Source organism: Myotis myotis, unplaced genomic scaffold, assembly GCF_014108235.1.
Source record: "Myotis myotis isolate mMyoMyo1 unplaced genomic scaffold, mMyoMyo1.p scaffold_m19_p_6, whole genome shotgun sequence".
Lineage (NCBI taxonomy): Eukaryota > Metazoa > Chordata > Mammalia > Chiroptera > Vespertilionidae > Myotis > Myotis myotis.
The window spans coordinates 87,068,895-87,083,335 of record NW_023416368.1 but is presented as its reverse complement, the minus strand read 5'-3'; the positions used below and the strand labels follow the sequence as shown (position 1 = coordinate 87,083,335).

The 14,441-nt window shown below is 60.3% G+C and overlaps 1 protein-coding gene across 1 annotated transcript; it reads left to right on the top strand.

Moving 5' to 3' along the window:
• The first annotated feature begins 3,538 nt into the window (after positions 1 to 3,538).
• Positions 3,539 to 11,324, top strand: LOC118657572 (cartilage oligomeric matrix protein). Its single transcript, XM_036311713.1, has 19 exons — positions 3,539 to 3,726; positions 3,978 to 4,063; positions 4,305 to 4,356; positions 4,746 to 4,915; positions 5,574 to 5,711; positions 5,980 to 6,054; positions 6,149 to 6,307; positions 6,394 to 6,498; positions 6,629 to 6,736; positions 6,925 to 7,084; positions 7,799 to 7,917; positions 8,115 to 8,167; positions 8,266 to 8,447; positions 8,636 to 8,814; positions 8,940 to 8,988; positions 9,255 to 9,451; positions 10,326 to 10,498; positions 10,920 to 11,059; positions 11,167 to 11,324. Exons 1-19 carry the CDS (start codon positions 3,642 to 3,644, stop codon positions 11,211 to 11,213), a joined length of 2,277 nt encoding a protein of 758 aa, XP_036167606.1. The 5' UTR covers positions 3,539 to 3,641; the 3' UTR covers positions 11,214 to 11,324.
• Positions 11,325 to 14,441: the final 3,117 nt, after the last annotated feature.

Below are 14,441 nucleotides of genomic sequence, written 5' to 3'. Positions count from 1 at the left end.
AAACTGAGACACAGAGAAGTTAAGCAACTTGCCTCAGGTCACACAGCAGAGCTGGAATATGAAACTCAGGGCCCAAATACCAAGACCTTCATCGCTGTGCTCTGCTGCCTCCCACGCGGACTGATGACCGATGACCAGCTCCTTGCCTCCTGGGGCTGCAGAGGGTGGGATGAGGACAGAAAGAGAAAACCCATAAAAGTGGTTGGCAAGGTTTTGAGTGTTTGGTACTTACAAAATAAAACTGTAGGCATTATATTTATTGTTATCTTCTCCTTTATCATCATCTTTCAGGAAGCCCGGGACAGAATGGGGACAGGGCTGGGGCAAATGGAGGTGGGAGAAGGCAGAGCTTGCTGAAGGTCACAGAGCAAGTCAGGATGGGTCTATTAGGCTCCATTGCCCACACAGCCCCCTGTCCGCCTGGCCCCTGCCACTTGGTCCTTCGGAAGAGATGGGTCCAGTGGGGCCATCAGAGGCAGGCTGGGTCAGGCTCCTCAACTGTGGCCTCCCTCTTGGCCCTGATGAATTCCCCAGACCCTGGGCCTGTGGCCAGGCCCGCCCAGGGCAGGGCGGCTGCCTTCCCGACATATTTTCCCTCTGGATTCACCAAAGGAGGCAGCTGGGCAAGCTGGGGGCGCCCACATGTCTCCTGGCCCAAAAGGCTTCTGCCAGGAGGGGCCCCAGGAGCCCCATCACAAGGCCCCAGCCCCTCAGCCCCAGCCTGGCCAGGCTCCCAGATCCGCTGGTGTGGTGGGAAAGGGAGCTGGCTGGGGTACCAGCCAAAGGCTCAGGCCAGGAGCTACCAGGCAGGGGGATCTGGGCCAGCATTTCTCATCTGGATTCTGTGGCCAAGGGCAAGGAGGGGGGTGTGAAGGCCTTAGAGGTCCCGCCTTCCCCAGTGCTAATCCTGGCTGTGTGACCTTGAGGTCTCATCTCCTCTCCCAGGAAAATGTGAATAAAAGCTCTCTAAGGTGTAAGTGACATCGTGTGTAATTAATTCCCTTATTGTATAAGGAGGTGACACTAGAGCCAGATGTTGCACATGGATTTGCTCATTCAATCCTCTCAACAAGGATCACCCTCATTTTATAGGTAAGGAAACAGGCACAGACAGGTCAGATCACTAAATCCCCCAGCCTCCCCTCTCTATATCAGCCCCCAGCCTCCTAAGGAGTCCCCAGAACTAAACACAGTCCCCAGGGTCAGGCCACCTCAATGTTCTCCGCCAGGAATACTCTGCCACAGGTCCCAGAGGGCTGTCCCACAAGCACCAGCCTCTGAGCACTGTCCAAGAAGAGCAAGGAGGACTTCCTGGAGGAGGGGGCATCAAAGCCAGGACTAAAAGGACAGAGAAAGGTATTTAGAGTGGCAGGGAAGAGCAGGCACAAAGGCTGGGAAATGAAGAGGAAGGGGACACTACTAGAAAGTGTATTTCAGGGCTGGTGGGGCCCAGGAGGCAAGAGTATGAAACCAGAATGCCTATCTCTGGTCCTCTGTTGTCTGATATGCAGACAGAGACATCTTCGGAGACTCTGCCTGAGTTGTTCCCTCTGCCTGAAGTGCCCTTCCCCATTTCTTCCCATGGCCCCAACAAGGCCACGTGTGTTCAAGCCTCAGCCTCGTGCCAAGCCTGTGGCAGGAGCCTGGGTTCCATGTGCCCTTGTCCCAGCTGCATGAGGCACACGCATGCCTGCCGGCCCTGCTGGAGCCGTGGTTTTCCCAAGAATTCCAGCACCAGCCCAGAGTGGCCCCCAGGTGTGCCAGATGCCAAGAAAAACAGGAGGTGAGCTCATGGCAGGCAGAGGCAAGGCGGGTGTTTCACTGGAATTGCCCAGGCTGGGGCCAGCTGTTCCCCTCCAGGCCTACCCCTCCTCACTCACCCTCTGTGAGTCCCCATTGCCTTCAGAACACAGCCCGAGCCCCACACCACTGGCACTGCTTTCTCTTGAGCCCCAAGATCTCTCCATCCTGAGATCAGCCTGTCCATCACGCTCATTTCTGCCTCAGCGGCTTTGTGTATGCTGTTCCTCTATCTGGAATGCTTTTCTATCACTTCCTTGCCTGGCCGTGTCCCCCTCATCTTCCTGGTCCTTGTTTGGTGTTCCCTTCTCCTTTGGGGAGCCAGCCCAGACGCCTCCCACCTCAGGCTGGGTCAGGCTCCTTGTGGAGCTCCTGCATCATAGTCCTGGCCCCTTTGGATGATTACGTAGCTGCCTCCCACCAGCCTGGGCTACCCATGAGGGAGAGGCTGGGGCTGGCTTGTTCACCCAGTATCCCCAGCATCTGGCACAGGACATGACACACAGTAGGTGCTCAGTGCAAACTCGTGGGATAAAGGAATGTGCCGGAAATTTCCCCACCTGCAAGCTCCATGTGCTTCCCTCTGCCAGAATTGTCTTCACCTTTTCCCTCTGCTGATCTGAGTCCTCCCTTTCCTTTAGGTGTCCTTGCCATCTCCTCCAGGAAGCCCTCATTGATTTCTCCACAGCCTCTCAGGAGAACAGATCTGGCTATGACCCTACCCTGGCGTCACCCTCCCCTTGCCATGGTATTAAGCTAGTCACTTCCACCTTTTGGGCTTCAGTTTCCCCACCCTTAGAACAGAGGCTGTACGCCTCGGGAGGGTAGTCGTAAAGGGTAGGGACAGAGAGGGTTAACTCCAGAAAACTGAGGTGTTTTGCAGCTCATGAGTGTGGCTGGGCTGAGAAGGATGATTTTCCTGATTAGCAGTAATTTTTATTTTTATTACAGGCTGTTCCCACAGCAACTGGAGCAGAGCTCTGGAAGGTATGGTGAGGTCTTGACAAACAGAAGTCTGGGCCCCCCTCAGACTTCCAGCTGGAGCCCTTCAGTTTGTACACCCCTCCCCCGGGGGAAATGGACACACCCACAGCCAATTGCACAGACTAGGAAACTGAGTGGCCTCCCGCTGCTGGCCCCCAGGCTGCCCCCACCGAGCACCCACCAGGCAGAGAAGCACAGAGAGGGGAAACCAGACACCAGACACGGTGAGGGGTGTTAACTGCAGCTCTCTGGGGTCAGGCCCAGGAGCATGCCTCGGAGGACGGGGTTAGGCAGCATGAGGGTCCCTGCTTTCACTTGGCCCCTCATTTTCCTGTAATAATAATGGTCATTAACAGTGACGCTTATTTCCACCATTGTGTAGGGGGAAACAGAGGCACAGAGACCTCACTTGCCCCGTTTTGAAGCAAGTGAGGAGGGAGGGAGTGAAGGGTGAGACAGCCTGACCCAAAGCAGGGAGGGAGGTGGAGGTGGAGGTGGGTCTTAACCTTTAGCCACCCTTGACTGTTTCCCAAGTGTGAGTTGAGGGGGCTGCCCCGGGCTTGGCATACAGCAGGCACTGAATAAGCAAGTGAATGGGAGGGCTGGAGGGTGGTCCCACCTGCCTCTCCACCCCACTGACCCCTGCACCGGCCCCCTATGACTCAGTTTCCCCACTAGGTCCATGCCGGGCGGGGCCTTGAACGCCAAGGCCAGAACTGGCTGTTTACCTTGCGGCTGGACGCTGGGCAGGGCGGTGGTGGGCCGTCCCTGGGGCCGGCCTCGCCGCTGGGATAAATAGGCCCCGCCGGCCGGGTGGGCGGCAGAGAGAAGCCGAAGCCCAGCTCCCCTTCGCTGCCATGGTTCCCGCAGCCGCCTGCGTTCTCCTGCTCTCCCTGGCCGCCCTCGGTGCGTCGGGTCAGGGCCAGAGCCAGGTTCCGCTGGGTAAGCCCCCCACCCCACCGTGCTCCCAACCCCTACACTGACAGGAGGGTCCGCGGGAGGTCTGGGGTCGCGGCTCCCGGTGGCTGGGGGCGGTTGGCGGGGGGCGTGCGGGGTGAAGAAAGCAGGCAGCTGCGGGGGAGCAGGGGAAGCTCTCAAGGAATAGGGTTCCTGTCTGTGGCGGCGGCAGCGTGAGGAGCTGCGTGGGGGAGTCCCCAGGCTCGACACCCCATCAGCGCCCCCTATCGGTGCAGGTGCAAACCTGGGCCCGCAGATGCTGCGCGAACTGCAGGAGACGAATGCGGCGCTGCGGGACGTGCGGGAGCTGCTGAGGCAGCAGGTGCGGGCGGGGGGGAGGGTCGTGGAGCCCGGGGCGAGCGGCGAGAGGCCTGGAGGAGGCGGGGCTGGGGGCTGGGGGCTGGGAGGTAGGGGCTGGGAGGTAGGGGCTGCGCGAGGGCCGGCGGCGGGAGAAGGGTGTCCCAGTGGAGAGGAGAGAGAGGGGAGGGAGTCCGGGGGAGTGGAGAGAGGAGGAGGAGAAAAACCGAGCCCGCTGACCACACACCATCCCCTCTGCACACCAGGTCAAGGAGATCACGTTCCTGAAAAACACGGTGATGGAGTGTGACGCGTGCGGTGAGCGGACCGAAGGAGGCAGGGCCCCGGCGGCGGGACAGCAAGAAGTGCTGGGGAGACACCGCCAGCGAAGGAGAGATGGGGGGAAAAGAGAACGAGGCTGACGGAGAGGGAGAAAGTGGATGAGGGGTGGGGAGAGACAAAAGGGAACGGAGACAGAGATGGTGGGAGGAGGACACACAGAAGGAGGCAGCAGCGGTGCGGGAGGCACAGGGAGGTGGGGAGGCGCGGAGGGGAAAGCTGAAGACGCAAGGGCACGGACGGCGGAGGCTGCAGAGGTCCGCGAGGACCGGCCGGGGTGGGTCCCGATGGGCTCAGCCCTCCGCAGGGGCGGGTGCTGGCCGGCTCCGCTCCCGGCGCGGCGCTGACGGCCCGGGTCTGCCCCGCAGGGATGCAGCCGGCGCACACGCCCGGCCTGAGCGTGCGCCCCCTGCCCCAGTGCGCGCCCGGCTACTGCTTCCCCGGCGTGGCCTGCACCATGACCGCCAGCGGCGCGCGCTGCGGCCCCTGCCCCGCGGGCTTCACCGGCAACGGCTCGCACTGCACCGACATCAACGAGGTGTGCCCGCCCCCACCACCCCGACGATCCCCCAACTCCCCCACGTCCCCACGACCTCCTCGCCAGCTGGGGGTGCTCTCCCGGAGGACCCCCTCACCGTCGGGGGCGCACGTCCAGACGACCTCCCCACCACCGGGGGTCACCCGCTCCGGCCACCCTCCTCATCACCTCGCTCCACTGCCAGTGACACCCGCCCCGACGACTCCCCTACCGCCGAGAGTGGTCCACCCCAACGACCCCCCTCACCCCCGAGGCTCGGCAGCCCCAACGACCCTTCCACCATCGTGGAGAGTCCGCCCCGACGACCCCCCTCCCGAAGGGCACGCACACCCCGACGACCACTGCCCCCCTCCGCTGGGGACGCTCGCCCTCACAATTCCTCCCCCCGCCCATGACCGCCCAACCTGCCGGGCCCCAGGAACAGCCCCCCAGGTGTTCCCTCTCCTCCCCTGGTCCCGCCTCTACCAACAAGGCAAAGTCGCGTTTGACCCCAGGAACGATGGCCTCCGCCCCAGGTGTCATCCCCCCTCGAGTGCCGGCTGACGGCCCTTGGACTTTCCAACTCCAAGCCAAGGAGCCTTAAGGCGCCGCCGGGGGGCGACAGGGTTGTGGGGCACGGCTCCGCCTCCTCTGACCCTCCATGGCCCTTGCCCTCCAGTGTAACGCGCATCCCTGCTTCCCTCGGGTCCGCTGCATCAACACCAGCCCTGGCTTCCGATGCGAGGCCTGTCCTTCGGGGTACAGCGGCCCCGCCCACGAGGGTGTGGGGCTGCCCTTCGCCAAGACCAACAAGCAGGTGAGGGCCTTGGGGGTGGCGCCAGGAGGATTGCGGGGGGAGGGGGGGTGCGCATTTTGTTTCGTGAACTCCTCGAGCCTCGCGGCCGTTTGCCTGCCTCGCTCCAGCGAGAGGTGGTGGGACGGGCTGAAGGGGAGTAAGGGTCCGAGCTGGGAATGGTCGGGTTTGAGGCGGGGTGGAGGGGAGGGGTAGCCTGCAGAGGACACCCGGAGCCAGGCTCGGGGGTGTCCGCGTGGGGGCAGTGACCGCTGCGCTCCCTCTCACGCAGGTTTGCACGGACATTAATGAGTGTGAGACTGGGCAGCATAACTGCGTCCCCAACTCCGTGTGCGTCAACACGCGGGTAAGGCCCGGGAGGAGAGGAGGATGGAGAGACGGGGCAGGGGGTGGGGTGAAGTGGCGGCGTCCCGAGCTGACCTCCCTCCGCCCACATGCAGGGCTCCTTCCAGTGCGGCCAGTGCCAGCCCGGCTTCGTGGGCGACCAAGCTTCCGGCTGCCGCCCGCGCGCCCAGCGCCTGTGCCCCGACGGCACTCCCAGCTCGTGCCACGAGAAGGCCGACTGTGTCCTGGAGCGGGATGGCTCGAAATCGTGTGTGGTGAGTGCAGGCGTGCAGGAAGGGGCGTGGAACGGGGCGGCGGGGTCCGGGGACGCCGGAGCATCCACTCACCTCTTCACCCGTAGTGTGCCATCGGCTGGGCTGGCAATGGGCTTCTCTGCGGCCGAGACACGGACCTGGACGGCTTCCCAGATGAGAAGCTGCGCTGCTCAGAGCGCCACTGCCGCAAGGTGGGCGCGGACCAGGGGCGAGACCTGGTGGGGGCAGGGGAGGGTGTGAGCAAGAGCGGAGGGCGTGGTCCGTCGTGGTGTGGGCGGGGCTACATGGCACGCCCCTCATGTCGGCCCTGCCCGCCCCTAGGACAACTGCATGACTGTGCCCAACTCAGGGCAGGAGGACGTGGATCGCGACGGCATCGGAGATGCCTGCGACCCCGATGCCGACGGGGACGGAGTCGTAAACGAGGAGGTGGGGCCAAGGCGGGGCCCAGGCGAGCTGGGTGGGGCGTGGCTTTGGCGAGGGCGTGGCCGCAGAGGCTGGACTCTTGGTCCGGTGCGGTGAAGGGTTCCCAGAGTCGGAAAGGGGCTGATCTTGGATGTGACCTTTGCCCCACTTGGCCTGACTCCTCCCTCCCTTTAACTGGTCCTGTCTCCTAGGACAACTGCCCGTTGGTCCGGAACCCAGACCAACGCAATTCGGATGATGACAAGTGGGGCGATGCGTGTGACAACTGCCGAACCCAGAAGAACGAAGACCAGAAGGACACAGACCAGGACGGCAAAGGAGATGCATGCGACGACGACATCGACGGTGACCGTGAGCCAGGCGGGGGGGGCGGGGGGGGGGGGGGAGAGGGTGCTGGGAGGGGGAATAAGGGTTGGAGCACAACCGGGCAGGGCTCCAAAGCCCAGGGTTTGACCTGGGATGCTCAGGACCATGGACCATGCTCAGGGGAGCAGAAAAACGCGCTCTATGTCAGATGCTGCAGGGAGGAAAAGCAGGACAAAATCTGGAGTTTAGGGTTGGGGAGGTGCCTTTTTAAAAAAAAAATTTATTGATTTTTTTTGAGAGAGAGAGAGAGAAAGGGAGAGAGAGAGAGACAGAAACAATAATGATGAGAGAGAATCATTGATCAGCTGCCTTCTGCAAGTTCCACACTGGGGATCGAGCCTGCAACCCAGGCATGTGCCCTGACAGGGAATGGAACCATGACCTCCTGGTTCCTAGGTCAACGCTCAACCGCTAAACCATGCCAGCCAGGCGGGGAGGTGCCCTTTTTACACTTGGGGCATAGAAGCTCGGGGGTGCATTCACAGGGCAAAGGGAGGGCCTGGCTGAGCTGCCCCCTAGTGAAGGCCAGTCCCCTCCGTGGCCATCTATTCATGAAGTCTTTATGGGGCTGGGCCTACTTTGTAGTAACTCGGGGCTAGGAGAGGGCAGGACTCTGCCCCAGGCTTGCACTTGCCCTGCTGAAGCCGGCCTGGCCCCGCCTGATCTCTGGGTCCTGCCCTGTTCCCCGGCTTTCTGCAGGGATCAGAAACGCAGTGGACAACTGTCCAAGGGTGCCCAACTCAGACCAGAAGGACAGTGATGGTGATGGTGTGGGGGATGTCTGTGATAACTGTCCCCAGAAGAGCAACCCAGACCAGGTGAGGGCAGGTCAGACCTCAGTGGGGTCAGACCCTGGCTTGAGCTCCAGGCTGTTAACAAGACCGCAGCCCATTCCAAAGCAGCTGGAGGGGGTGCTCCTTGGGGTCAGGAGCTCTTGAACTGGGCTTGGGTTGGAGGCTTCTGAGTTCCTCTGCCCTGATTGTGGACCCCTGCACCCCCCTCCCCCACCCCCCAGAGAGATGTGGATCACGACTTTGTGGGAGACGCTTGTGACAGCGACCAAGACCAGTAAGGAGGCCTTCTAGGATGGGGGCTCAGGATGGGCAGCCCCTGACCGGGTCCTGTGAGAATCTCATTGTTTCTCTGCCTCCCCCCACCCATTCTAGGGACGGGGATGGGCTCCAGGACTCCCGGGACAACTGCCCCACAGTGCCCAACAGCGCCCAGCAGGACTCAGACCGCGATGGACAGGGTGATGCCTGCGATGAGGATGACGACAACGACAGAGTCCCTGACAATCGGGACAACTGCCGCCTGGTGCCCAACCCGGGCCAGGAAGACTCAGATGGTAAGGCAGGGGAGTGGGACCCATGGTGGGACAAGGTGTGTGGAGCCACTGGGGCAGGTTTTCAAATAGGCCTGGTGGGGCCAATGGAAGGTATGGGCGTGGCCAGTAGCTGGAGTGGGCGGGGCTAGGCATGGAGTGGGGAGCCTGGCGCTGACCTCTCCACCTCAGGGTCTCCCACCTCCTCTCAGGCGATGGCGTAGGTGATGCGTGCCAGGGCGACTTCGACGCTGACAAGGTGGTGGACAAGATCGATGTTTGTCCAGAGAACGCCGAGGTCACCCTCACTGATTTTCGGGCCTTCCAGACGGTGGTGCTGGACCCCGAGGGTGATGCACAAATAGACCCCAACTGGGTGGTGCTCAACCAGGTGGGAGCAGGGACCAGGCGGAAGGTGGGAGGAACTCAGAGCCCCCGCTTAGGGTGCTAACCTAGGGGCTGGAACGCTGAGGGCCCCCTGGCCAGGCTGAGGCCCCTCTTCCTTGTCCTTATTAGGGGATGGAGATTGTGCAGACGATGAACAGCGACCCTGGCCTGGCTGTGGGTGAGACACTGGGAGGGGAAAGGCTCTGCAGGAGAGATGCTCAGGGGCAGGGCCAGAGTGAGGGTGGGGCGAGGTCAGGTTGGGTCTGGGCTAGAGCCGGGTGGCTGAGCCTGGTCCAGGGCTCGGGGGCACGGCTGTGTCTGGATTCAGAGGGTAGGGATGGGGTGGGTGTACTGAGCGGGGAGTCCGGGCCCAGGGGCCAAGCTGGATTCTGGAGGGGGCGGTTCTGGGGAGTCCAGGATCCCATTGGTCACCTACTTCCCCAGGTTACACTGCTTTCAATGGCGTGGACTTCGAAGGCACATTTCATGTGAACACTGTCACAGACGATGACTACGCTGGCTTCATCTTTGGCTACCAGGACAGCTCGAGCTTCTACGTGGTCATGTGGAAGCAGATGGAGCAGACATATTGGCAGGCCAACCCCTTCCGTGCTGTGGCTGAACCTGGAATCCAGCTCAAGGTGGGCAGGGGGAGGAGGCCTCCTGGGCTCTTGTTCCATGTCCTCTAGCAAGCCCTAAACCCTTCCACAGAACCCCAAAGCTTTCACAGTCCCCCAGCATCATTCTATGAACCCAAAGTCTTCCTACCCACCCTCATCTCTCCTCTGGACTCACATAGGCCCCAAATACCTCCCATTTCCTCTCACAGGCCTTCAGACCCTCACCCAGCACCCCAATCATCTTTTGGCCCCTGAAACCCTCTCACAGAGCCCAAAGCTTTCCCTCAGGTTCCAAATCCTCCTGCAGACCCCCTAGACCAGGGGTGGGCAAACTTTTTGACTCGAGGGCCACAATGGGTTCTTAAACTGGACCGGAGGGCCGGAACAAAAGCATGGATGGAGTGTTTGTGTGAACTAATATTAATTCAAAGTAAACATCATTACATAAAAGGGTACGGTCTTTTTTTTTTGTTTTATTCATTTCAAATGGGCCGGATCCGGCCCGCGGGCCGTAGTTTGCCCACGGCTGCCCTAGACTATGTTGCAGATATTTCCCAAATCCTCTAGACCCCTGTTTATCCCATAGACACCCAAAACTTTCTACAGGTCACTAAACCCTCCTCCAGACCCCCAATTCTTCCCAGACCCCAGACCTTTTCACCGACTTCCATACCCTCTCATTGAGAGTCCCCAGACCTCTGTTACCCCCCATGACCTACCTGCAAACTCCATGTGGTGCTCAAGGGGGCTTCCTGTGGGTCTCCCATCCAGACCCCCCTCCCCCAAGACTCCGATCAGTTCTCCATGACCTGAGGCAATCACCAGGCAGGGTTCCGAGAGGCTCCAGTGGCCTCTGTGGTCTCTGACCCTCTGCTCCTGTTCCTGGGCATGTCAGGCCGTGAAGTCCTCCACGGGCCCTGGGGAGCAGCTGCGGAATGCGCTGTGGCACACGGGGGACACGGCATCACAGGTGCGGCTGCTGTGGAAGGACCCCCGCAACGTGGGCTGGAAGGACAAGACGTCTTACCGCTGGTTCCTGCAGCACCGGCCCCAAGTGGGCTACATCAGGTGGGGACCCCACCCCTGCCCAGGGACTGAGTCCTTGCTCCATCCTGGCTCCTGGAAGGAGAGACTCTGGGGTACAATGCAAGCAGCTAGAATGAACTGTGACTGGCCCTGGGGCATGACACCCCTCCTAGGACCCAGCACACAGTGGGGCCCAGCTAGAAGGTGGGGTCTCACCCACACCCCATTTCTCAATCCCTACTCTGTACAGGAAATCCAGTTAGCACCTACTGTGTACAGGATCCTGGATATCCATTCTCACACCGGGAAACTGAGCGTCCGGTCAGGAACGCCACCTGCTCTGAGTATGGGTCAGGCAGGAGGGACTCGTGGCCCCTACTCCGAGATAGGAGGGGCTCATCTTCCGGGGCAGGACGCCAAAACTCTGAGGTGCTTCACTGTCCCCTGCCCCCCTCTCCCCCAGAGTGCGGTTCTACGAGGGCCCTGAGCTGGTGGCTGACAGCAATGTGGTCTTGGATACAACTATGCGGGGCGGCCGTCTGGGTGTCTTCTGCTTCTCCCAGGAGAACATCATCTGGGCCAACCTGCGCTACCGCTGCAATGGTAAGAGGAGGGGGTCAGGGGCGGGATGAGGGCAGGGCCTGCTAGATAGTGGGTCTGCCCTGTTGGCCTCACCCTTTCTCATTCACCTCTCGTCTCTCCCTCCGCAGACACCATCCCGGAGGACTATGAGGCGCAGGGGCTGCTGCAGGCCTAGGGATGGGTGGGGACCTGCCATTAGATGGCGGCCACCCTCAGGCCTGGAGCACTGAGGGGCAGCCAACCTTGGGGGAGGGAAGAGATCAGAGAGGACAAAATAAAGTGTGTTCGGCAGGATGGTGGCTGTGGTCTCTGCTTTGGGGAGATGGCGGAGTCTGGCCTTACTGCCGACTTCCGTCCGAACTAACTAGCAGTGTCCAGTTGCTGCAGCTCTCCCACCCCTGAAGTCTCTGCTCCAGGATCCTGGGGGGTTAGCTGCTCCCCTTCCAGGACACACGTCCAAGTAGCTGGCTAGTAGGGCGAGGTTGTGAGGGGCGCACATCTGTGTGTGTGTGGTTCCCACCAGGTGTACCTGTGACACACATATTTCATCTCTGGGTTGGAGAATGGGGGCAGGAAAAAAGGGGAGGAGGCAGAGACGAAAACATTGGGTTTTTATTAGGTTTCATTACAAAGGATGCAAAGGTACAAAGACAAAAGCGTCCACGCCAGAGGACAGGCAGGGGCTGGCCGAGTGCGCCCTGAGCCGCCCGCCCCAGCCCGCCACGGGCACCCACACGCACGGCCCATGGGACATCCACAGCAGAGTGTACATGCTGGGGTGGGGTGGGGGGCAGAGCCAGCCTGGGGACAGAGGGACACAGGTGGGGCAGGGCTCAGACCGATGAGTTTGCATATATTAGAAGTGCCACCCAGCCCCCTTGGGGGCAATTTCCTGGGGGGACACATTAGGGGGCAATGGACTTTGGCTGCCAAAGGCCTCCCTCCCAGGGCCCGGTGGGGAAGGCCATGGCAGTGTCCCCTTGTCCGAGTGGGCAAGAGGTCAGAAGTGACAGACTGGGCATCAATTGCCCCCAAATTCCAGAACCTGGCTCCTTGGGATGAGGTGTTGGGAACTGGCCAGGAGGATGGAAGGAAGAGGGAGCCATCTGCAGCCAGCATTACCCTGACATACAACCCTTGCCCTTCACCCCGATTGGGAGGGGCCCTGAGACCCATGGGTCTGAGCCAGTAACAGGAGGGAATCTTAGGCCCAGTTCACAAGGGTCTTGCATCTGCTCTCCATGCCCTCAGGAGTACCCCATTACCCAGCCCTGGGGGTGCAGGTCACCCTACCTCACTCTCCTGGGGAGTGCCCAGTTGCCTGTGGCACGAGGGTAACGAAAGGCATGAGCCCCACTCAGCCAGCACCCCTGAAGGAATGTCACAGGGGCCCCTAGTCACATACATACTGTGAGACCCCCAGGAGGTGGGAGCCCAGGGACCAAAAAGAATGGGGACAGAAACAGACCCAGCTGCACACTTACTCCAGGTGAGCCTCCCAGAGTGGGTGAGGCACTAAGTCCTCCCGCAGCTCTGCAGGCCACATGAGGCGGGCTCAGGCAGCCACAGACCCCTCACCTGGAATGCCACCTGCAGGAGTGATGGGCCAGGACCAGGGTGCCCAGTACCATTGACCTTGAGGACCCCAAACCCAAGCTTTGACCACAGCTTCATCAGAACCCAGGGGATGCTTTGTCAATCCCCTAAAGCTTCCAGAACCTCATATGGGGTTGGGGGTGCCTCCTGTGGAAAAGCAGGAAGTTGAGTCCAGTGGAGGGGGCACTGGAGGGATGTTTGGTTATGAACCAGCTTAGGGGCCCCATGGCTCCTTAGGGAAAGTTACTCATGGGCACTCATCAGGCCCAGGAACCTGACAGACAAGGTCCGCCGTACTGAACATCTGGCCCCAGCAGAATGCATGAATGGACACGGGGCCCCTTGCCCTCCACACACAGCGCCTCATCTGACAGAGCTGACCTCACCCACTCCACTGTGACACATGGGCCTCACAGCGACCACCCCACTGGATGTCCTTCCAGGAGTTCGGCCAATGAAAATCAGGTCAAACACACTAACCACTCAGAACCCTCCTTTACCCTGAAAACCCATGAGCAGATAATAGCCCAGAGGGCCCAAAAGGCCAGCCCACGCAAGGGGGTGGGGAGGCATCCCTGGGGAAAGGTCAAGAAGCACACAGCCCTGCCCTCGATAGCTGGTCCCAGGGACCCCTGTGGGGTGCTGGACCCACTTTAATTAGGGCCCCTTCTACTGTGGCTTGTCCCCACTGGGGAGCCTGGCCAACTTTTGAATACCATTGGCTGTGAGTCCCCAAATTTTGCTGAGGGGTTGACCTGCCCCCTGAGTTCTCCATTGAGGGTCTCAAGCACCTCTGCCCCAAGAGACTGGCACTCACCCTTCCTGCCCAGGAGTGTCAAGGGGAGGGGGCTGCAGGATGTCCAAACAGTGCTACCTGTCTTCCCCCTGTAAGGGCATGGAGCGGGGAGGTCAGCATGGGCATCTGTGATGGGGGATGTGATCCCGAGACCCTGTCTTCTCCTCCAGTCAGTCCTGGGTACAACCCTCTTCTCTGGAGAATATAGAGAGTTGCTAATCCCAGGATCCATCTCAGCCCATGAGCTACGTAGAGGAACAAACTCATTGCCCTGGGGACTTGGAGGGAAGAGGGTAAACTGAGGCAGATGCGGATAGGCCAGGCAGTTTGAGCTCCCAGAGGAAAGGTTTGCACAGCTGAGGGGGCTCAGCTAAAGCCAGGAGCACTAGGAAGTGGGCAGCCGGGGGACCTGGATGGCCTTTGAGCCCATGTGGGCTCAGTGTCCAGGCTTGAAGTCCAGTCTTGCCCCGCGCTTGTGAGTAGGACATGGGCGGTAGGTCTACATAAAGAATATAGGCACAGGCCCGCCCTTCCTGGCGCAGCTTACCTAAAATCACAGTATTTTCACATCACAAGTCAAAAGACTGATTCCCTTAGGCTGTCTTGCCTCAGAAAGTCTTGGCAACTCAAGAATATTTAGTAGAGAAGTGATATTTAAGAAAAAAAAAAAATTCCCTGTTGCAGACCCCAGGAGGCCTCCCAAGGCCCAGGAAGACGTGGAGATGCCTGACCACTGGCTCCTGGTGGGGCCCCCTCCGAGGATAGCTCTGCACCTACACCTCTCATAGGCAGAGAATGCATGTTAATACAATGGTACCTGTGCTCCAGGCCATGGGCCTCTCCTGTCTGTCTGCACCTAGAACTGGTGCTGGACAGATGGGAAGCGTGGGCTGACAAGGCTCCCTCACTGGATCCCAAAGCCTTGTTTGAAAATTGCATCCAGGAAGGTTGCTTGTAATTATATTAAGGCCATTTTTTAAAAAGTTCTACATACAAGTCTAATGATAACCA

Coding starts and splice junctions, on each gene's coding strand:
- LOC118657572 (XM_036311713.1), top strand. CDS start 3,642: ATGGTTCCCGCAGCCGCCTGCGTTCTCCTGCTCTCCCTGGCCGCCCTC. Junction 6,055..6,148: donor CCGTGTGCGTCAACACGCGG/GTAAGGCCCGGG, acceptor GCCCACATGCAG/GGCTCCTTCCAGTGCGGCCA. Junction 8,989..9,254: donor CGACCCTGGCCTGGCTGTGG/GTGAGACACTGG, acceptor CTACTTCCCCAG/GTTACACTGCTTTCAATGGC.